General features: G+C 31.4%; 2 protein-coding genes across 2 annotated transcripts; both read left to right on the top strand.

Moving 5' to 3' along the window:
- The first annotated feature begins 11,993 nt into the window (after positions 1–11,993).
- Positions 11,994–16,472, top strand: LOC114714812 (probable LRR receptor-like serine/threonine-protein kinase At1g53430). The gene is made up of 13 exons (XM_028899582.1): positions 11,994–12,046; positions 12,148–12,219; positions 12,730–12,801; positions 12,890–12,958; positions 13,393–13,452; positions 13,544–13,582; positions 13,666–13,712; positions 13,938–14,311; positions 14,703–14,898; positions 15,008–15,145; positions 15,353–15,465; positions 15,607–15,817; positions 16,183–16,472. Exons 1-13 carry the CDS (start codon positions 12,003–12,005, stop codon positions 16,470–16,472), a joined length of 1,725 nt encoding a protein of 574 aa, XP_028755415.1. The 5' UTR covers positions 11,994–12,002.
- Positions 16,473–16,567: 95 nt separating this feature from the next.
- On the top strand, positions 16,568–17,069 carry LOC114714811 (probable LRR receptor-like serine/threonine-protein kinase At1g53430). Its single transcript, XM_028899580.1, has 2 exons — positions 16,568–16,711; positions 16,812–17,069. Exons 1-2 carry the CDS (start codon positions 16,568–16,570, stop codon positions 17,067–17,069), a joined length of 402 nt encoding a protein of 133 aa, XP_028755413.1.
- The last annotated feature ends 277 nt before the right edge of the window (positions 17,070–17,346 follow it).

The following is a 17,346-nucleotide window of genomic DNA, read 5'->3' as shown; positions in this document are numbered from 1 at the left end:
ACTAATGGTTTAAAAGCCGGACTAGACATAAAATTGGAAAGATCAACGGGTTGCAGTTCATACGGTTGGACCGGTTAAACCAACAGTCCAACTAGTAATGTAATAACTAAACAAAAAATAATATTATACACTTATATAATTATATAAATACTACCTCCAGAACTTAATATAAGATCTTATTTAACTTTTATTTTCATCTTAAATATAAGACCCCAATCCACTTTGTCTCTCATATTTGTGCTTTTTTTCCCTCAAAGTAGTCCTTCTAATAATGATAATTTTAACCAATATACTTGATTAGCAAAAATATTTTAAGAAAGGCAACATCTATTTATTACAAATAACTAGCTTAACTTATTTTCTTAATCTCTTCAAATTAGTTCACTAGCTCTTATATTTAAAACGGGAGGTAGTATCAATCAATCAATCAATCAATCAATCAATCAATCAAGCCTAAATAATAAATAAAAATCAAGTTACTGTTCATAAAGCCGATTTCATGGGATGGCTATTCTCTATTTTCACTGTTCTATGAATAGTGCAGCTCTTATATTAGCTCAGCACAGTATCAGCTCATGTATTGGGCTTGGTGTCCTGAGTTTCAAATTTTGAAATTCCCTCCATTTGCGGGTGTTTAATTTCATCTTCTTCTCTCACATTTTTAAATTTGCATTTTTTTCCTCCCAAGACTTTTTTCTTCCTAACATATAAAGTGGTTACTCTTTCTTTCCAAAGGTGCTTTGAACGGGAGAGAAGAGGCAGAACTGGGAATACATGGATGAGCAAATCTTCCTTCCCCACCTTGTTCATGATGTCCCTTCCATTTCAAATTGCAACAAGTGCCTCTTCCATATTACACCAACAACATTCATCTTCATCATTTGGTATGTATTTCTTCCTCCCTCATTCTATTTAATTGTTTCTTCTTTTTTTTTGGTCTGTCAAATCTCTTCAACTCCATTTCCAGGGTCAATATTTACGTCCTTCTTTCTTCAAGTTCAAAATCAAGGGCTCCAAACAACTTTTTGTTCGTCCAATCCTATGGCATTCTCTCTGATGGATTTTTTAGCGGCTTATCCTCTTCCTTCCTACATCCTCTTTACTTTCTTGATTTGCTTTGCTTTCCTCTTTTTTCTAGTCCTTTTTCCTGCTTTCCCTTTTAATTTTTTCATACAAGATTTTTTTTATTGGGTTTGATTCTTTGCTCATACTTTTGATTTTGCCTTTTGTTTTGGCATATCTCATTATCCTGTGTTGGCTGACTTGGTGATGGTGATGGCATGCCAATGAAGAAGATGCCATGGAAGGGAACATTGTGCCGTAGAATTTTTGCAGACAAAATGGGGTAACAGTGATCATTATTTGTTCACTGCAATTGTGGAAAAAAAATTCAGTTTGGGTGATGAAGTAAAGAGGTTTAGTTATACTATTTGATATTTGATAAAATCAGTTATATTGTTCTATTGTCAATGTTTCAATTAACAGTTGTCTAGAATTTTGAAATTATGCAAATGGTGAACTATTATATGAACTTCAGATTATATTGAAATACTAAGTTAAATATTTTGTTTTCCCTAAACTTACTAAGTTCATTTGTTTTGTTTCTTCCAGTATTATGGGGGAATAAATTTTGGTCAAACTTCTTGGGGTCCATTCATTGCCACAAGTTGCGGTTATATGTATTTCTTTCAGAACCCTTGCATGATTCATAAGCACCTTCTTCTTCTTCTTCTTCTTCTTTTTATGGTAATGTCTCCAACGTTATCTATTTACACCATATCAAATGTCACTGACGTGGTTTTAAATTTTACAGGATATCATACATTTGTAGACTTTTTGCAAGCTGACTATAGTGAATGCACAATTGATTGTAATATTCTTTTTTTGTTTGTTTAGAGCTTAAGTTTTTATTTTGATTCTGATAAACATACTTTTGAATCTAATTTGATGTCAAATGCTATTTCTTTCCCAATTTCCAGTTATCAACTTGGTTATATGCATGTTGTTTTTTCCGCTTCAATCTCCTGTCATATTTTTTCCGCTTCAATCTCCTGTCATACTTAGCTACATGGATGTTTAAATTTGTTTCATTGTTTTTAATCATCATTTTTTGTTTGTTGATTCCCTTCAGAGATAAATGAAAAGTGGATGACTTTATATTTTTCCCAATTATATTTTTATATAACTAGAAAAAAATACAATTTATTTGCTATTATGGTGCTGTTATGGTGAAATGTGACTTGAAAGAAGTGTTTGCTAACTATTTATCCTTTTTTCAATGATAAAGTTCTGATATAAATCTTCGTTGCGTTATGGTACTACAGCTTTATGTGATTTCTTCTCCATATTTTATGATGAAACTGCAAGCATTCCTATTGCACGGATATCTAATTATGTTATTATCTAGTTTCTTACTTTAGTATTTATAATTGGAGCGTTCATCAGAGATATGTGTCAAAACATCCCCAAATTTTGGTTGTATCAAGGATTTGGTGATTATTTTTCAGTGGTTAGCCAGTTAGCGTGCATCAATCTTTTTTTTCCAAGCCTCTACAGTAAATACCTACAAAGAATTTTGTCCATGAAAAAGGGGTGCCTTAAACTTGACTTGTCCTGGTCTTTAATTTCTCTAGCTTGTACTCATATTTGCAAAATCCAGAATATGTTTGAGAGTTAAATCCTTACAGATGAAAAGACAACTTGTGATAACGAAAATAAGATAATCTTTGGTCTATAATGCTTCCTGTCTCTGTCTCTGTATTGGTATGCATATAGCCCAATAAGGAATAGGAATTTAGTAACTACATTCAAACTAAGCCAATTTTGGCTATTGGGCTGGGTTGTTTATTGAGATTCTTGATAGAACTCACATGTATGATGTCAATCTGAGGTTTTTTAATAACCAAGTAGATGTATTTTGTGGTTTCAAGCCTTAAAAAAAGATATATCTTGTGGTTTTTACTTTATTTTTATAATAGGCTTAATGTTGTCTTTCAAAGAAGACATAAGTTTATATGCCAAAAATTCTTTCTCGTGTATGTTTGTAGAAGTATGACCCTGTGACTTCAAGAAGATTTCTTTGGCACTGCACTAGGAGTCACCTAACCTTCATATTCTGACATTTGACAGTAAAGTGGCTCCGTAGTGATCCAAGAAGCGCTATAGTAGGATTGGATCTGGAGTCTTGAGGTACCTCAATGGTCATTTAGAACGACATGCCGAAAGTTGGAGCAGATAGGTTTTCAAGAATATCCCTGTATCATCATGGATTTTAACAGTCATAGACGGCCCGAATTGTCTTGTCCCTATCTATTGTTTTTTCAGAACTTCTGTTATAAATGTTCTATGACCATTGATGAACAATACATTTTTTTTTTTAATCTTTGGCTCTTCGTCTAAAGATATAAATTTGTATATGAGCAATTATAGCTTGTGATTTAACTTATCAATTAATGAAATAGAGGAAATATATTTTGTCCAATATGGTTCCCTTAGTTGCCGTTAAAACTTACTGTTTGGTTTTTTTTAATGTGCAGTGATGTGACTTAGCCCAGATATATAAACATTATTAGACAAAGAAAAAAATACTAATGGTGTGTGTGTATAATGTTATGGGAACGACATATCCAAACAGGAGTATGTGGATTCATGATTTCACAATCAGGTTAATCTTCTTTAATAGCTGTGAATTCTATATTCCCTAGTGTGATTTTTAAATACATGCAAGGCGCATTAGAAAATACACATTGTTGAGAGTTAGAGTCCCTCGGGTGAATCATTTTCAACATTGAAATTGTAGGTACTGGGGGTAGGATTTAGCAAGAATTAAAAAATAGAGTTTAAAATTGCTTTACTACCGATCGTGAGAGTAGTCACGTAGTGATTACAATGTCAGATCATGGTGTGTGGTATTACCTAGCATGTAATATACACATGACAATCATGGTATTAGGAAGTTGGTAAGCATCTGCTACTATAACTCATATCATCTAACTCTGTAGCTTTACCATTAATTAGAGAAACATTGTGCTTCTTACTCAGTAGTATAAAATGCTTCAGAATTCTGAAAAAATGTACATACAACTCAAACGTTTGGTGCCCTTTGATCCCAAAGTGAAGAGATTTATTTTGAGTGAAAAACGTTGTTGCTTTGTTTGTAATTCTAATTATTTCTTAGTTGTTAAAAGTTCTTATAAAGTTCAATCGTTCATTAATTTGTCACAAATACTATTTTTTTTTTTCTCATCATTATGAAACTAAAAGGTAAATCTAGCGCAATAATATAGTCATGTCTAATTATATTGTTGTCATTGTGAAACAAATTTTTTGGGTTAAATGGAAAATATTTTTTATCAACATCAATAATAATTTTTTTTTCACAAAATCTTGTATTTAAGTACTGTTAATCCTTAATGTCTTTGTATTAATACCACACACAAGAGATGTAAAACCATTGAATACGTATCTTATAATAAATTTATTAAATCAATTTTGATGGTTAGGTTGTTTTATTTATGAGATTTAACTTCATGACAACATATTTTGTTTGAATATGCTGTAGGTAAGTATATTTTTTCCGTCCATCGCACGGGGAGTTAAATGCTGGTTAAAAATAAATATGAAATTAAAGATAACTATGGTGGTATCTCATCCTCAAACCACCGGGGATCTTCTTTTTAGATTAATAGTAGAGATGCTAATGGGTGGTCCCCCTCGGCTCACACTTCAGTGCATCCCACCAAAGGCAAAATATATATATAAAATATCACCAACTTTCTCTTTCTACGTCAATACTCAATCCTTCACATTCACAGTTCACCCTTCACCTTACTTACAAGTCTAAAACTCATTACTCGTTATCTTGAAAGCAGAGAACAATGGAGGAGTCGCACGACAAGGCTTGAAGCATGAGGTAGTAATTTCGACGGCGGGTTGCTTCTGCATGAGTGCTGATGGAAGGTTGAAATTTCGACAGCAGCGTACTGCGTCTTCACATTCACAGTCGAGCGAGAGAGCGACTGTCGAAATTGGGGGAATGGGGCTTCTGAATTCTCAGTTTCTCACTTTCTGTTTAATGTCTAGAGCAAGAGAGGATAGACTAAACAGTGAACAAGAGACAATGACACAGATTGGGGATTAAGGGGGGCTTTTTGGAGATGGACTTTGATTTTTCGTCTGCGTTATAATTCGGCCGTTCGGTTTTTGAAAAACCGCCCCGACTTTCGAGTGAACTCCGGCTACAGGCATAATAGCTGACTTAAAGCGGCCCAAGACGACTAAACTGACTGAACAGGTGAACCATGCAAGATGAGCATAGGAGTCCTTCAGTCACGAGCCAGACTGGTCTGACCGTCCGGTCCAGTCCAGTTTTAAAATCATTGCGACAAACTTCATAAGCTTCATTCCACTTGTAATATGTCTTCATAAGGCTGCACATGGGCAGGGCAGGACTCTTACTCGATACCCAACCCGAAGAATGAATGGGCTGGAAAATACAGCCTGTTGCCTAGCCCTGCCCATGAAAAGCCCTAATAAGTTTGGATTGGACAAATACGGACTGGGTAGGACGGGCTTCTATGCCCAACAAGTCAATATATTATATTAATTAACTAATTATTTATGTCCATCTAAATAATCTAATGTAACTTTATATTAAAATGGAAACTTGGCCTTAATTTTGTTATTATTGATTAATATACTATGAAACTACTTTTTGTAGTAACTAAGAGGAGTGGACTATGACAAAAAAAATGTTAGTATATTTTATTAAACTCAATTGTTTTTCTAGTTTCTAGCTCTCAAAATCATTCAAAAATAAATAAGTATAATGAATACTGAATATTGATACAACAATGCGTTTGATTTAGGAAATAAATATAAGGCAAATAAAATATATATAAAAATAAAATTACATATATTTTTGCGGGCAGGGCCAAATGGGCAGGGCAGCATACCGTGCCCAATACCTAGTCCTGCCCAATAATTTGCTCAGCCCAAACATGCCCAATAGTTCTTTCGGGCCATTTTTTTAGGACGGGCTGGGCATTTTTTTACTGGCTTGGGCAGGCATAGCGGGCAATTGAGCTTCATGAACACCCCTATGCCTTCAATAGCTTCACTTTGCCCTCCCTTGCAATGTTCAATCTGAAAGATTTGCCGAGAAGACTTGCTGAAACATACATAGCAAAAACCTGCAAAATATATAACCAAGCATGTCTTCTTGTCATAATTAGTTGTGATGTAAATATTTGTGATTAGAATAGAATATATATATATTTATATATATATATAGAGAATACTATAAGAAAAGGGAAATATATAATTAGTCAAAACGTACATCACAAGTTTGTTTCACTCACCACGACTTCTTGGTGTTTGTGCTGCCATTTTCTTCAAACAGAAATTTGCTTTTCACATGAACACAAATCATTGACTACTGCGAAACAAAAATGTTATGTCATAGTATAAGTCCGCACAATATATGGAGACAAAACAATACGAATACTAGTTGGCAAAAAAATAATAATACGAATAATATATCACAGTTCTGTATATATGATTATAATCTCAAGCACGACTAGGGCATTACAAGTTAATCACAATTTCTTTTTTTTTCCCCCAAGAGCAAAGTATCCACCCCACTTCTCCTAGGCCCAAATACAAGGCCATTTAAAATAGTTGCAGGCCCATTTGTCCCCTCCTCGTGGCTGAAGCTTCCAATAATATAAAGCCCATTCATGTATTGACATCTTTATTTTGTTGTTATTTGCGCGTCGGCTGATATTTGTTTTCTGTTTGTCATTGCACCCCCCCGCCAAAAAATCAATTTATGCTTGTAGTTTATTTTATCACTTATGCTGTAATTTTTAAAGGGTTCGATAATGATTTATTAATTAATGAGCGGATTTGTTAATTATGCATATGAATAATACAGACACATTCTTAAACTTCAAAGTCATTGTAAAAATTCACATATCACAGATCATAGTGTTCACTGACTAGTAATAGCTGTATATAGGACTTCTGTCCCATTATCTTTATTTGCTTAGTTTCCTCTATATGGCTAGTCAACAAAGTGGGATCATCAATGCAGGATACGTCCCCTAATGAATAAAACTTAACAGTTAAAAAAACAGGTGAAAATAATTCTGGCTAATATATTTTTTATATTCAATTTATTGAATAAATTATGTAAACTTTCTTTTAAAATGTATAGCAAAAGGAAGGTTGATGATAATTTTCAAAAAAGGTTAATTAATCTGTAAGTCCTTGTAATTTCAACCAATTTTGAATTAAGTCCCTATAGTTTTTTTTTAATCAAGTACTTATATTTTTACTTGTTTTTAATGAGGTCCTTCAATTTATTTTTTTTATCAAGTCCTTATAATTTCACTAAATTTTTAATTAGGTCCATGTAGTTTTAATTTTTAGTTATGAATTAAATATAAACTTAATTAAATATATTAATATTGAAATATAAAATATTGATAATGAAATTAAATTAGCAATTATATAATAAAAATAAGTAATATAATTAATTAATTCAGGAAATTTTTTTACAACAATTAATATTTTCTTGCTGGCAAAAAATAAAATTATTATAATAATTCATGATTTTTAGAATATTATTTTTTTATAAACTAATATTAAATAATATATACTATTTTATGTTAATAGAATAGTATTATTACAATTTATAAAATAAAGAATAAAAAATTTAGGGATTTAAATAAAAATAAAGTAAGCTTATAATGACTTGATAAAAAGAAAAATAAATAAAGGACCTAATTAAAAACAGGTAAAAGTATAAGGATTTGATAAAAACAAAAAAAAACTATAGGGATCTAATTTAAAATTGGTTAAAACTATAAGGACTTACAGATTAATTATGCCTTTTAAAAAATTATAAAGTCTTAGTTTATCATACATTTATCTCGTTGATTATTTGATGTATTTATGTTTCAATTTAATTAGCGTAAGCTTCACTTCATGGGACTTCATTGTCTGAGTCAAAGTCTTGTCACGTATAAGAATGGAAAGCTATTCAATTAAAGTAAGCTTCAACTTACTTCCTATGACTTCATTGTTTAAGTTAAATTAAAGTCACAACATATAAGAATGGAAATTAAAACTTAATGGTGAATGATTTTTTTTTTTAAAAGTTGATTTTAGTTTGACGCGGTGCGAGTGCTAAAAGCCATGTCATTGAAGATAGAGAAGTTGAAAATTGCGCAAGAATTACATAAAAATTGTAGGAATTTGCCAAGAATTTTTATAAAGAATTTTTTTTACAACACAAAGTAAAAGATGGAAGTTAATTTATAATTTAAATATATTAAAATTAGTAAAAAAAATAATTTTGTCATATTTACGTACCATTTTTCCCCCGATCGAGACCGGCCACTTGCCCACCCTTACAACAACATAGGTCCTCCAATGCCTTTATCCCTTTTTCCTTAGGCAGAATTGTAATAAAATCCTAATAAAAAAGCTTAATTATTAAAAAAATCTGGATAACAATTTAACAGTTTATAACGACAAATATCAGAGTCAAAAATTATAACTTTTAACTTGTCATTGAGACTTTTTAATAGTTATATTGTTTTTTTTTTAAAACTTCATTGTAATTTTCCTTTCTCCTTGCCAAGCGGCGCAACATACACACACATTATATACTGGATTGATTAAACGTCAAAGATTTATTCAGATTTGATTGGTGACATTCTTTGACTCTGAATCCGCTTGGGAAGTGAATGGACTGAAACCAGGTTAACGGGTGGAATCATGCATGTAAATGTAAACTTCGACGGTAGACTTAGAAAATAATGGCTGGTCAAAAGAAGACTTAGAAACTAATGAACCTAGACAAGTCTATTTTAGAAAATGCTCGCGCGTAATTGGCGGGCTAATCGAAAAGAATAAGCGTCGATCACGAAAAGTAATGAATGATTTGCGATGTTACTTTGATAATATTAATTACTATAGGGAATGAAAAGATTTAAATGTGTCTATTTCCCACCGCTACGTATAGGGCGCATTCAAAATATGTTAGGCAAAAAGTATATCCTTCTCCTCCAATTTTATATAACATTCACTTTGGTTTCTTAATTTTATAAAATATTCTCTCAGTCTTCTAACCTTAATTATACCACATTATCTCATTAATTTTAAATGATGTTTTTTTGGGTCAATTATTAATATTTTTTAAAATTAAATTTTATTTGTTAGTATTTAAGCATATTTTATTAATATTTAAAATTTTAATATCATTATTTTTTTATTAGTGATATTAGGGTTAAAGACTTAAAGGGCTAAAAATCTATTTTCTAAAATTAATATTTTAAAATAAAACTTTGTATAAAATTAAAATACTAAAGATCCACGTTCATCTAAAAATCATATTATCGCTTTCTAAAGGATTGACAAAAGAATCCAATAAATCAGCATATTTCTTTTTGGTAAAATTATATATTTGGCTTTATCTTCTCAATTTACGTCATTACGTGTTCTGTTTGATTTAATTGGTAGGGAAAACCATATTGAAAGTTAGTATACTTTCTCTCAATTTTTAATTTAGTACTTATGTGTTTTTTTAATGAAATAATTTAATTTGATTTTTTTAGTAATATTAATTCTTCTAACTTTGTTCTATTAGTATTTTTAGTCTCTATGCAAAGGATAACAATGTTAATAGCAAAAAAAAAATTAAAAATTTAATTAAGAGAAAAAAATACATACGTATCAAATTAAAAATTGAAAAAAATATATAGGTTCCTCTAAAATGGTTTTCCCTAATTGATATATAACATTAGAAGTCCATTTAAAAATCCACCTGCTTTTCTTTCCTTATCGCCCCCCTATTTCTATAACAACATCCTTCTCCTCTTGCGTTTTGTGATTATCTGCGGATTCTGCTTCTCCTTCTCATTCTTCCTTCGCTCCCGCCCAAAGTTATTTTCCCCAAACTGCATCAACATAAATGAAGTTTGGGACTCCAAGCTCTGAACTCTTTTATCTTTTAGTATTTGGATGCTTTGCCTTGAACGCTTTCACAGACTATGGATCCATTAATGCTCAACTCATAGCAGAAGATGAAGGTTTCTTAATTAACCCCTGTCTGTAATTTCTTACTTCCAATGGTTGAGAACTGTAGTGATTTAGTTTTATTCATTTGTTCATTACTGCTTTAAGATAAATGACTTTTTTTTTGAAAAAAAAAACTGATTTTTGTTTCATGATTTATCTGGATTTTTACCTAGTGAATTTGGGTACCTTACCTATCTACAACGACTGTAAGTAATAAAAATTTGTTAGTTCTATTATTTGTCTATATTAACTTAGGTATGTGTGTGCTTGATTGAAATTTGGGGATTTGTGATCTGAAATGTGACTTTTATATGTCACAGTATTTTATCTCGCAATTATCTAAATGGTTCAATTCCGAAGAGCTTTGCCAGTCTCCCCCTTATTACATTGTAAGTGATCAAAAAGTTGTGAATATAGTTATTTTTATGCATACAAGTTTGAACTATTTGACCACATTAGAGTCTATTGCGGGCCTGAGAGCTTTCTAGGCTTAGCGCTAGGAGTTTGACTTTCCTTTCCTTCGCAGTAGAGTCTCTTTTCCCTATCTAATGCATTATTCGTTTTTTAAACTAATGCTTTAGACACCTTTCGGGTAACCCAATCAAGGGTTCAATTCCAGAAGAGATTGGTGAAATTACAACTTTGGAAGAGCTGTAAGTGCAATTCACACACAGTTTTTGAAATTTGTTGTATTGAGAAATGGTTATATATGGTTTTGCTGCTTTTTGTAGACATCTGAAAGATAATCTGTTAGAAGGCATTCTTCCTTCTAGTCTCGGAAAATTAAAGCTGTTACTTGTATTGTAAGAATATTACTTTATGTAGAAGTGATTTTCTTTAGCTTAGTTGCATTGTGACTACTACATGGTCTTGTTATGGATGAGTTTCATATTTCTTTTGAATGCGTTTTCTATCTGCATGCAGGCTTCTTTCTGGGAATAATTTGTCTGGGATAATACCAGAAAATTTTTGTAATCTGAAAGCATTGGAAATTATGTGAGTGGTATAATCTTTTTCAGTTTGATGTTGTGTGTGTTTTATACATCCGGAAAAGAGTTTGATGTTGTGTTAGTCTCTTTTAAATTCTAAAATTTTTCCTAGCATTTTTGTAGTTCATTAGATGGGAACAATATAAGAGGAAAATTACCCAATTTTATGGGGAATTGGACGCAGCTTCGAAAATTGTGAGTCTAATTTACTCTATTATGATGCTTTCGTTTTGAAGGATTTTTTTTTTTGGCCAATGCCTTTTGAAGAAGATACTGCTTCAATCGAATTTGATCAATAATTATTTATGAAAAATTCGCGTCATACTGTCAGATGAGAAAAAGCTAGTAAACGTGGTATATATAAAACTCACATAATTTATTTTTTCTAGTGTGATATTTAATTTCATGTGATTCTCTATCACAGAATAATACAATTTTTACCTATAGAAGCATTGAACTTGTTAAATGCTCAATAGTCCGTAGTGGGAGTGAAATAAACATATCTGAGTGGGAGCGATTAATGAAATGAAAATAAGATATAAAATTGAACTGGGGACTATGTTATATATATATATATATATATATAGATCAAGTTAGTAAACAAACTAATGAAATAATTTTAATTCTCACAATTCATTTAATCCCAACAAATAAAAGGGTTACATGGACAAATGCTTTTTGGAGTGTTTCCTTTTTATTTTCTAAATATTTTTCTGTGCAGGTATTTACAAGGAACGTCTTTAGAAGGCCCTATTCCTACAACTATATCTCAACTAAAAAATTTGACTTTGTTGTGAGTATTTATTCATTTGTAATGTTAATGGCTATGAAATTAATTTCAACAACAGAAGAACATTTTTCCTGCCATTAATTATGCCTTTTTATTTCTAATTCAGGATGATATCTGATTTGTATGGACCAGAGACCATGAGATTTCCTAATTTGGAGAATTTGACATCCTTGCAATTCCTGTAAGTTGAGAGTTTAACAATGAGGTGAAAATCTGTTTATAGCAAATGAGCTACTTTCAGTGAAGTTTATATTGTTTTTCATACTCTTGCTTTACTCTCAGGGTGTTGAGAAATTGCTCCATCCATGATTTCATTCCAAATTACATTGGTAAAATGGAAGCCTTATCTACTCTGTAAGTTGCTTCTTTATCATGTATTAACAATCCTGAATTCTCTAAAGAATATTTTCAATTTAAAAGCACCTGGGGAAGGTCAATCCCAAAAGATTAAGCTATTGGGTGGAAAAACTCTTCGTACTTATGATCATATACTTTTCTTGTGAGACTACTCCTCGATGTGAGATAGCAAGGCAGCCCTATTCAAGAGTTGACATTTTCAATAGCTCCACGTCATAACACTTCACCAGGACTCTTCTCGGTCAGAATTCTCCATGGATAGCATTTTTTTCCATAAATATGGCTTTCTCAATGAAAGCAATGCTACGAGCCTAACTACTTTGAATAGAAAATACAATTCCAAAAGACTAGCATGTTAGATTTTATAATATTGACAACTTAATTCCTAATTTAGAGATAATAGCTTACTCTAGTTACTTATATTGTTGACTACTAATACTCTTATTTTCTCTTTATCCTTCAATTATTTTTAAGAAGCAATACTTATGTCACGTGTATTAATTGTAGAGATTTGAGCTTCAACAAGTTGACCGGTAAAATCCCAAACAATATAAATGATTTGACCAACCTAACGTACATGTAAGGGAGCATTCTGCATAAGTATATAACTTAATTTCTTGGAACTTAATTGCTCTATTTTAATTGATCTTGTTAATCATGCATGCAGGTTTCTAACTGAAAATTGTCTGAGTGGAAAAATTCCTGAATGGATAGTGCAAAACAAATTTGATTATTTGTTAGTATAATGTTTTTTATTTTAATTTTCTTTCTTATTATTATTGTTCAATACGATTATTTAAAATTAATTACATTAAATCATAAAAAAAAATTTAACGTCACTTAAATCTGTCATCATTTGTGACTATAATCCATTTTGCATAATGTTCATTTTTTATTTAAAACTTGAAAATTTTATAATTAAAAAAATTAAGTTGTTGGAATTTAAAATTTTTGTCTGGACAATACACAACACTATTTTGATTAAAATTTCTTGATAATTCAAGACGTCCAAAAGTCCATTCAAGCATATTTTCTTAAATTCAAATACTTCTTTCCCTAGCCCCTTTTTATTGCTTTATCCATATAATCAACCAATCTAAACTTTAATACGAAAATTATAGAACAGGGGAAAAACTTACATGTGTAATTTCATACTACTTTTTCTTTCAGTGATCTATCTTACAACAATTTTTCCGAGACTTCAACACCTAATTGTCAGTACAATAATATGTAAGTTGCCCCCACAAAAAAGAAAACTATTTTTCTTTTTCTTAAAGGTATTATATGCAGCAACTATAAGCCATTTTTTTGGTTTACACAGAAACTTGGCTTCGAGCCTATCATCTTCAGCAAACACCACGTAAGATTATGCTCATGGCGGTCCTATTGCAATCATTCTACACCCATTTTATCCATTTCTTGTAACTTTTATTCATCTTGCAGAAGTACTTGCCTGAAAAGGGGCCTTCCTTGTGGAGGAAAACCCAAGTGTGAGTGTTTAAACTTTGTATATGAATGTTTTCTTGCATGTTTGAGACTTTCCCATGACATTATCATTTTTAATTGTATTTTATATTCAAAAATAAATAAATTAACCCTCTTAAAAAACCCATCACTGCCCTACATGATTTAATGAATTTGATAGTGATAGTAATTTGGGTTTTCCTATATATAGATGTGATTTTTGATGAGGCAGTCATAACATACATATGCAGATCATTCATTGTTCATAAATTGTGGAGGACCAGAAATTGAATATGACGGAAATAAATACGAAGCCGACACAAATCCTGGGAGTATCTCATACTTTTTTGCTAGTGATGATGAGAAATGGGCTTATAGCAGCACAGGAGTAGTATACTTCAGAAGATATGATAATTATTACATGGCAAAAAATAGATATTCTCTCAACATTACCGGTCCAGGATTCTACCAAACAGCTCGTTTATCCCCTTTGTCTCTTAAGTACTATGGCCTCTGTATGATTAATGGAAATTACAACGTCAAATTACACTTTGCTGAGATTATGCTCTCTCATGACCAAAATTTCAGCAGCCTAGGAAGCCGCATATTTGATGTTTCAATTCAAGTGAGTCTTATTTTGGTGAATCTAAATTTTTCTTTTCTAGTGACTAGAGAATTCAATGAAGAGCAAGAAAATAAGACTCTCTTTAGCCATGCATCCATGGAGTTGAAGAGAAATAAATATTGTGGGATTTGTCAACTATCAAGTCAGCTCACCACTATGTTTATCTATCTCTGCAATGGGTGGCTAGCTAAATGGGTAATTATAAAGACGAGACATGTTTATGGTGAGACTTCAATGTTAAGTGAATCTAGTTAATATCTCTATCTTTCACAAACTAACTCTTAAAGGATTAGTGCTATATAGAATGATTCAGTATGCTTTCAATTATTGTTGCTATGTACGTTAACAAAAGTTCACAAAGATTGAAACTTATGGATGTATATATTGACAGAGTAAGCAATATTTGAGTGATTTCAACATTATGAAGGAAGCTAATGGCGTAGGTAATGGCATAGTTAAGGAATTTAACATTGATGTCACTAATAACACCTTGGGGATTCATTTATATTATAGACAGAAAGGAACTAGCTCTGTTCCCGATTATGGTGCATTTGGACCTCTTATATCTGCTATTTCAGTCACCCCAAGTAAGTATCATCTCATATATTTATTGTTTCACTCTCCTTCTAGCTTAAGTTAAGTGATAATGATTTTGGCTTTGATATGAACCGTAAGTATTATTACTTTGTCATGTAGACTTCAAAATTCCTTCAGAAAGGCTTTCTACTGGAGCTATTGCTGGAATTGTGGTTGGATCATGTGTATTCCTCATTCTAATAGTATTCATCCTTCAAAAGATGGGTTTTCTAGGTGGCAAAGATTCAAAACACAAACGTAAGATGAAAATCCAACAAAATATAAAACTAGTACATCTATCGATACTTTGGTAAGATACAATTAAAAAAAACATGATTTTTATATGCATAAACGCTAACATACCAATCAAATCAAATGGATAAATAGTCATTTTTGCATATTTGTAATTATTTATTATTTCCTATGTATTTTCCTTTTATTTATATAACTTTTTTTTTTATGCAGAACTTTTGGATTTAAAAACAAGTTATTTCTCTTTAAAACAAATCAATGATGCAACTAATAACTTCGCCCCAGAAAATAAGATTGGCGAAGGAGGTTTTGGACCGGTGTACAAGGTGATTTTTAATGTATCATATTTATATTTAATCAAGATCAAATAGCATACCGAACAAACTTATAAAGAGATTAAATCTTTAGCATTTATTGATCTAAGAAAGATTATGAAAACTGAGACTAGATAATTGATTGAATTGCAGGGTATACTTTCAAATGGTATTGCAATAGCTGTGAAAAAGCTTTCCTCTAAATCAAAGCAAGGGAATCGTGAATTTGTTAATGAAATTGGAATGATATTTGCTTTGCAACACCCAAACCTTGTAAAGCTTTATGGATGTTGTGTTGAAGGAAACCAATTGTTGTTGATATATGAGTACATGGAGAACAATAGTCTTGCTAGTGCTCTTTTTGGTAAGAACTTGATTTTGTTTACAATTAAAAATTACCATATATGTAGTATTATAGGAAAAGGATAAAATTGATTGAGTGTAAACAAATAAAATTGTTTTGATATACATATTCTTATTGTGTGTGTTACAGTATTAAATTGCTGTGACAAAAAATGTAAAATCATGTTTATATTATTTGTCAGGAACTTTTACTTATATCTTTATTTTTTAAAAGACAAAATTTAGATGTTGTATTTTAGGCTTTTTTTTTTCGATTCAAATAAATTTACTCATTTAAAACAACTTCTACAAATATTTAATTAATTTTTATTGAATGACTTGATAGTAATATGTTATTGATTAAGATAATATTGATATTAATGTTAGGTGGCCAAGGACAAAAGATGCATTTGGACTGGCCCACAAGAATGAAGATATGCATAGGAATAGCAAGAGGATTAGCTTATCTTCATGAGGAATCAAGGTTGAAAATTGTGCACAGGGATATTAAGGCAACAAATGTCTTACTTGATAAAGATTTGAATGCCAAGATTTCAGATTTCGGATTAGCCAAACTTGATGAAGATGAGAATACTCATATAAGCACAAGAATAGCCGGAACAATGTCAGTACTCTACTACATATTTTCACTATATCAAATTTCAAATTTGGTATAACATTAATAGGTTTTTCCTTCTTATAACTTTTGTGCATTTTCCCTATTTTGTGACTTAACTACTAACATTACATGATCTCCCTTACTAGTGGTTATATGGCGCCTGAATATGCAATGCGAGGATACTTGACTGACAAAGCAGATGTTTATAGTTTCGGAGTTGTTATTTTAGAAATTGTCAGTGGAAAAGGCAACACAAGTTACATGCCAAAAGAAGAGTTTGTTTATCTTCTTGATTGGGTTAGTTGTGCTTATCAACATAGTGATGTTCACTGTTCTTCTTCATAAATGAATGGTTTGATTGAATTTATAATGATTCCATGGTTTCATGTAATCAAAGGCCTATGTTCTCCAAAAGCAAGGAAACCTTCTTGAACTAGTGGATTCAAATCTTGGTTCAAGCTATTCCTCACAAGAAGCCATGAAAATGCTGGAGTTGGCACTCATATGCACTAGCCCATCTCCAACTCTGAGGCCATCCATGTCCTCTGCTGTTAGCATGCTTGAAGGAAAGTTGCCAATCCAAGCCCTAACAATCAAACATCGAGAGAATGACCAGGATGTGAGATTCAAGGCCTTTGGAATACAATCATCTTAAGATAGCAATAGCCAAACCTTTAATTTTTCTACAAAATCACACCAAAGTATGGAACAAAAGGTTGAAGCAATGAATGGTCCATCATCACGTCATAGCCAAACACTAGCTTCTTCTTCATTCTCACATGAAATTGTGGAGCAAAGAGTTGAAGCAATGGATGGTCCATCAACTGACTCCTTTATTTCCCTTCCAAGTAAATATTTCTCTTCATGTAGCATGCTTCTTAAGGATTCCGACTAGGTTGGAAATCCGCATGAAACTACAATCTTTCATAAAG

This window comes from Neltuma alba, unplaced genomic scaffold, assembly GCF_004799145.2.
Source record: "Neltuma alba isolate B1F8T4 unplaced genomic scaffold, ASM479914v2 tig00011543_pilon, whole genome shotgun sequence".
NCBI lineage: Eukaryota > Viridiplantae > Streptophyta > Magnoliopsida > Fabales > Fabaceae > Neltuma > Neltuma alba.
The sequence above is the reverse complement of the archived record's forward strand: the minus strand, read 5'-3'. Positions and strand labels throughout refer to the sequence as shown.